The 6831-nt window shown below is 38.5% G+C and overlaps 1 protein-coding gene across 1 annotated transcript in view; it reads right to left on the reverse strand.

Moving 5' to 3' along the window:
* Positions 1-6831, reverse strand: part of Tanc2 (tetratricopeptide repeat, ankyrin repeat and coiled-coil containing 2) — a 278406-nt gene that overhangs the window by 32875 nt on the left and 238700 nt on the right. Inside the window, exon 15 of the mRNA XM_013033239.1 lies at positions 5983-6219. Within this exon, the coding sequence (XP_012888693.1) occupies positions 5983-6219 (237 nt within the window). The remainder of the gene's footprint in view (positions 1-5982; positions 6220-6831) is intronic.

The raw sequence follows: 6831 nt of genomic DNA on the forward strand, positions 1-6831 counted from the left end.
AAGCAAAGTGAATTACTCATGAATCACTCATCTGATTAGTAAGCTTTGGCAAAGGCCACTCCTCTCTTCTATCAGAAGGGTAGATTCTCAGTGATCTGGCCCAAATGGCTACAGGCACTTGGAGCTTAATGCTACACTAAGCTCCAAAAGCAGTTTTCTGATTTTTGCATTAGAGACAAACGTAGGCTAAAAAAATGACTGATTAACATCAATCCCCTAGAATGTCTTTAGATCTAGGTTTCTTTTCTAGTAAGAATGTAGTTATCTGTCTATGGTAGTTAATAACTTGACACCCAAGTTCTGTTTCTGGTTCTTTCACTGATTGGTTCCATGCAATGACATATGTTTATTGCCTAGTATGAGCAAGGCACCATACAAATAAAATGATAAAACTAGCGGCTAATGCTTACAATTCTAGTTACTAAGGAAGCTGAGATCTGAGGATCATGGTAGGGTCATCCAGGCAGAAAAGTCCAAAAGACTCATCTCTAATTAAACAGCAAAATGCCAGACTAGCTTAAATGGTAGGATGCCAGCTGGAGCAAGAAAGACAAGAGTTTAAGGTTTTGAGTTCAAGCTCTAGTACTGGTGAATAATATAGTAGTATAATGATTCTGCTCAAGAATTTTCAAACATGGCAGGAGGAAATGTGGTAAAAGTCTAACAAAGGAGTACATAATAAATGAAATAAGTAAAAGTACAATAAGATTTAAAGGAAGAAAAAATTAATTCCTGACCAGAATAAGGGACAAATTCAGAAGAAAAGTTCTATCTCAACTTCCAAGACAGGAAATTCTTACCCATGGATTTTCAAAAGATGCCTGAAGGAAGAAATCTAAACTGTAAGGTTGACAATGTAGGTAGGGCTGGGAAGGTGGTTCAGTGGTAGAGTGCTTGCCTTGCATGCATGAGGCCCTGGGTTTGATTCCTCAGTATCACATAAGCAGAAAAAGCCGGAAGTGGCACTGTGGCTCAAGTGGTAGAGCACTAGCCAAGAGCTGAGAAACAGCCCTCAGGCCCAGAGTTCAGGCCCCATGACCGACCAAAAAAAAGTTGACAGTGTAGACATGCCAGATTAAGTGATCTAAATTTAATCAGTAAGTAGTAATGAGGCATTGAGAGTTATTATGCTCAGAACTATATTTTCAAAAACTAAGGGGGAAGAATGAAAGAAACCATGACTCCTTAGAGAAATGACTAACTTCAGAGCTGTGACAGTAGTAATATGAGATGTCTGAAACATCTTGTACAAGAAATAAGGAAGTACTCAAAAAAATAGCAGGGGGCTGGGCGCTGGTGGCTCATACCTTGAGCTGAAGAGCTCAGAGACAGTGCCCAGGCCCAGAGGTCAATCCTCATGACCGAGAAAAAAAAAATAATAGGGGTGTTGAAAGGACCAGCAACCAACCTGAAACAACTATCAAATCTGGGTCAATCTGAAGGACAAAAAATAATAGTTGTAATGGATTACATGCTATAGAATAAAATATCCATGACTCATAGTGATATAAATATAAATAAGCAACTGAATAAGTAAACATAGGAAGCAAGGCAGAATTCTTCTTAGCAGTAGAATTCCTAACAATAAATATTGAAGGAAGCCAGTGGCTCACACCTGTAATCTAGCTACTCAGGAGGCTAACATCTGAGGATCGTGGTTTGAGCCAGGCAGGGCAGGAAAGTCCATGAAACTCTTGTCTCCAATTAACCACCAGAAAACTGGAAGTAGTGCTGTGGCTCAAAGTGGTAGAGTGCTAGCCTTGAGCGAAAAAACTCAAGGAGACTGTCCAGGCCATGAGTTCAAGCCCCACAATTGACAAAAAACAAAACAAAACAAAACATTAAAGGAATAATGAGAATGATTCCTCTGTGATAAACATCTTAACAGAAGTTATCGCAGCAAGAATCAATGATGAATCTCAAAGCTAGTAGATAAAAGTATAATGAGAAACAAGATATCTATCTGACTAGTCTCAAATTATTTGCCTTAAAGGTATTTTCCTTGATTATGAAGGGAAAAACAGTAACTTCAGAGTTGAAAGCTGGAATACACTACCCTTTCACCAAATAATTAAAGTTGTCATCTATAGTAGGACATGTTGACATTATGTTCCTCAAGTGCTGAATTTCACTAAAGGTACAGTATTGCTGCTATGGCATTCTTTCCAAAAATATTTAAAATCTAACGAGAAAATACCAAACCCAATTTAAAAACTTTTTTTCTTTTGGTGGTACTGGGGCTTGAACTCAGGGCAGGCACAAGGCAGGTAGTCTACCACTTGAGCCACTCTTCCAGCCTCAAATCGAAAAAACAGTCTACAAAATAACTGGCTAGTATTCTTCAAAACTGTTAAATAATACAAGTGAAAAAACCCCACAAAATTGAGGAACTACTGTAATGTAATACAATAAATGTCATATAGAATCCTCAACTGGCTTTTGTAATTGAAAAAAGGCATTAGTGGGACAAATGGGAAAATTTCAATAAGGCCAGTAGATACCATTATCTGGTTTTGATATTATGAATATGGTTACTTAAACTGTTAACATTAGAAGACACTGAATGGACATATATGAGCACTTCCTGAGTTATTTTTGTAATGGTTTTACAGGCCTATAAATTATTTCAAAATAAAAGACTTAAAGAAATCAAGAGGATGGTGTGTTCAAACACCTCAATGTCAGACCTGAACCTTTGAAACTACTATAAGACTGAGTTCAGAAACATTAGAACTTACTAGCATAGGCAAGAACATTCTGAAGAGAGTCCCAGGGGCACAGCAAATAGGAGAGAGACTTGACAAATGGGATTATATCAAACTAAAAAGTTTCTGCACAGAAAAGAACATAGTTACTAAACTAAAAAGATAGCCAACAGACTGGGAAAAGGTATACATCCAACAAGGGTCTAATATCCAAAATATACAAGGAGCTCAAGAAACTAACCTCCACCAAATTAATAACTCCATCAATAAATGAACAAAGGAATTAAACAGAGGCTTCTCAGAAGTAAGAAAGAAGAATTCTATGCTTCTATCAGAAAGAATGACATTGCTCCATTAGTAAAGAAATGGAAAGACTTGAAAAAAAAATTATATCAAGCGAAGCAAGCCAGACCCAAAGAAACATAAGCTGTATGCGTTCTGTCAGTTGTAATAACTAGAATATGTCTAGGATATTCTTAGCAGAGGATCACAACATCTCAATAACTATGTGCATATGGCTATATAAAATGATCCTTATAGAAATGAACTCCAAGAAATGGAAACAAGAGGTTTTTTTGATTAGCGAACTGTTTGTAGTTATTTCTTTTTCCTTTCTTTCTCCCCCTGCCCCCTTTGGTTTATTCCCTGTTGTCACTGCTATTGATTTCTGTACCCTTTGTCTTGTATATAAGTTTATCTGATTTGAGGAAAGGAAGGGGAATCACAGAAACAGTGGGGTAAAGGGTGAACCAATGCAATAGACACTATGTTGGAGATGAACTTTACAGCTTGGAGGGGAGGGGAGTTGAGGGGGATGTGAGAAAACAAGGGAGGGATAACACTGCTAAAAAAGAAATATACTCATTACCTTATGTAACTGTAACCCCTCTGTACATCACCTTTGCAATAATAATAACAAAAAAATGGCCAATAAGCACATGAGAAAATGCTCAACATCCCTGGCCACAAAGGAAATGTAAATCTAAACAACACTGAGGTTCCATCTTACCCCTTAGAATTCTAATAATAACAAATGCTGATGGGGATGTGGGGGATAAAGGAACTCTATTACATTGTTATTGGGAATGTAAACTAGTACAACTACTCTGGAAGGTGCTTTGGGGATTCCCCAAAAAGTAAATCTGGACCTACCATATGGTCCCGTCATACTATTCTTGGACATCTACCCAGAAAATTGTAAGTCAGTATTTGATGAAGACACTGTAAAACCATGGTCATTGTTGCACTATTCACAATAGTGAATCTGGAAACAGCCCAGATGCCTTACAACAGATGAGTTGATCAAGAAAATATACACAATGGACTTTTACTCATCCACTAGAAAAATATTATGCCATTTGCAGAGAAATGGATGGACCTAGAACAAATCACGTTAAGTGAGGTAAGCCAGTCTCAGAGAAACAAACAGCACGTATTTGCCCTCATATGTAGAAGCTAACCTAAAATACAACTAGGCATGATAATATATATATAGAGCTCAATGCATTTACACACTAACTAAAGGAGGTTATACTTAGGGGTAGAATCTAAAGGTGTAACTCCTCTGAACAACTAATATATTATTTATCACAATGAATACCAGGAAGTGAAAATATGTTCTAGTGGGTGGGCAAAAGGGGGAGCACAGGAACGGAGAAGGAAGGGTGAGCTAATGTAGTCATTACATTCAGTGTACATTATGTAAAAAAAATGACCTACATAACTTGAGGGGTAGGGATGGGATGGGAAATGGGGGAAAATGATGACATTGAACAAGAAGCACTGGACTTATAACCTGACTTATGGAATTGAAACCCCCTAGTACAACTCCTTAACAATAATAAAAAAAAGAAAATGGAATGTAATAGATAAGGCTAGAATCTGAAAAGGGAGCTTGTCATACGAGGAGATAGAACAATTTAGGAGGACGGTAGCAGTTGCAATGGACATGAAGGAATGGCTGTTCAAACTTTTTTCAAGATAAAATTGAAAAGAGTTGGCTATTAGATGAATTTGAAGAGACAACAGAAGGGAAAGTATCACATCTTTTTTAGTTTTGGGGAAACATTTTTAAAGCTAGGAAAAAGAGGTAGTTCCAGGGTAAAGATGACAGCTGTGTTAGAGAGTTAAATGTGAAGTACCAGTGAGGTATCCAGGCACAACAGCACAACTGTCAAGTAGGCAGTTAAAAACATGAGCTAGAGCTCCAAACTGTTTCAGGAATTAGTAATAAGAAGTTAAGACTCACTTAAATATAGGTATAATAGAATCCAGCCTGTGATTTTAATGCTGAGACCACGAGGCTGGTGATCTTCCTCATACTTAGCATTACAATAGTTCTATTGGGAAAAGAATGAGAGAAAAGCAACTAGAGAATCAGGAGAACTAGGATATTAAAAGTGCAATGTTACTGTTACTATAGAGAGGCTTAGAAGAGGGGCTTAGAAGAGTAAGAATGGAAAGAATTAGTTTGGTGTTTGGCAGTAGTGACTTTTGAGAAAGTAGGTCAGTTATCTGCTGGAAGGTAGAGTGTTTGTTTCTTTTGGTGCTACCACAGTTTGAACTCAGGGTCTCACAACACTTGCTATTAAGGCACTCTACTATTTGAATCATATCCCTCAGCTATTTTTTGCTGTTTAGTTGTATTTTTCAGGTAGTGTCCTGTGTTTTTGCTCAGCGTGGTGATGGTAGTATCATACCACAATTCTCCTATCTACAGCCTCTGAAGTAGCTAGGATCATTAGCATGTACCATCATGCCTGGCTTATTGAAATGGAATCTTGCTAAGTTTTTACCTGGGTTGTCACTGATCCACAAGATAGTACTAGAGGTTGAATTCAGGGCCTTGAGCTTGCCAGGTAAGTACTCTACTCCTTGAATCATGCCCCCAGCCCTTTCTGCTTTCATTGTTTAAAAAATTATCTTTCAGCATCTTTTTTTCTGCATTAAGGTCTGGACTGGCTTAGACAGTGATCCAGTTTATGCTTTCCTTGTGTAAGAATGAAATTGACATGTCACCATACTCAGTTTTTTATTGGTTGAGATGGGGGTTTCCTGGAGTTTCTGCCCAGGTTGGCTTCAAAGCTTGATCTGTCTATTCTACACCTCTGGAGTAACTATGATTATAGGCATGAGCCACTATACCTGGCACTTGTATGAGATTTAAGTGAGTCTCTCTTTGGGCTAATGATATACCCAGACTTCTGAAATAGCACAGATACTAAGAAAGACTCTCCATAGGAAGAAAAGGAAAGTAGTAGTGGTGGGCAGCCATTACCTTGGCCCGTTTCTTGCACAGCAGCATCACAATACTCAGGAACCCTGCCGCTGCAGCATATCCCAGAGGAGTCAGGCCACTTTCAGAAGAAGCATCCACATTGGCCCCAAACTCCAAAAGCAGGGCCACCATTTCTGTATAACCAAGATGAGACTGGACACACAGGATTGGGGCATTATTTAAAACCTCTGTCCGGTAATTAATATTAGCACCTCCCAAAATCAACAGTCGGCTGACCTAGAAATAAGCAAATAGAAATAACAATCAAACATCAGTCATATCCTTTATTAAATTATCTGCGACTCTACATTTCATAGCTATGTTACTTTACATTATTCATTTTTTAATCCTTATTTTTAAAACAGAATGTAGCCAGGAGCTGGTGGCTCATGCCTGTACCCCTAGCTACTCAAGAAGCTGAGATCTGAGGATCTTGGTTTGAAACCAGCCCAGGCAGGAAAGTCTATGAAAATCTTATCTTCAATTAAATCTGGAAGTTGTGCTGTGGTTCAAGTGGCAGAGTGCTAGCCTTGAGCAAAAGGAAGTCAAGGACAGTACCCAGGCCCAGAGTTCAAGCCTCAGGACTAGCAAAAAAATAAAAAAAAATAGTAAAATGTCTCCTATAAACTGCTCATGATCTAGAGTGAATGCTATGTGTATCATAGTATTAAACACTAGCTTTATTCTCCAGTGAACTCTTAGTTGAAAAAGCTCCTCTCCCAGGGCCTGGGAAGGTGAGTGGTAGAGTGCTTGTCTTGCATGCCTGAGGCCCTGGGTTCGATTCCTCAGCACCACATAAGCAAAAAGAAAAAAGCTGGAAGTGGTGCTGTGGCTCAAGTGGTAGAGCGC

This window comes from Dipodomys ordii, unplaced genomic scaffold (assembly GCF_000151885.1).
Source record: "Dipodomys ordii isolate 6190 unplaced genomic scaffold, Dord_2.0 Scaffold165, whole genome shotgun sequence".
Classification (NCBI taxonomy): domain Eukaryota; kingdom Metazoa; phylum Chordata; class Mammalia; order Rodentia; family Heteromyidae; genus Dipodomys; species Dipodomys ordii.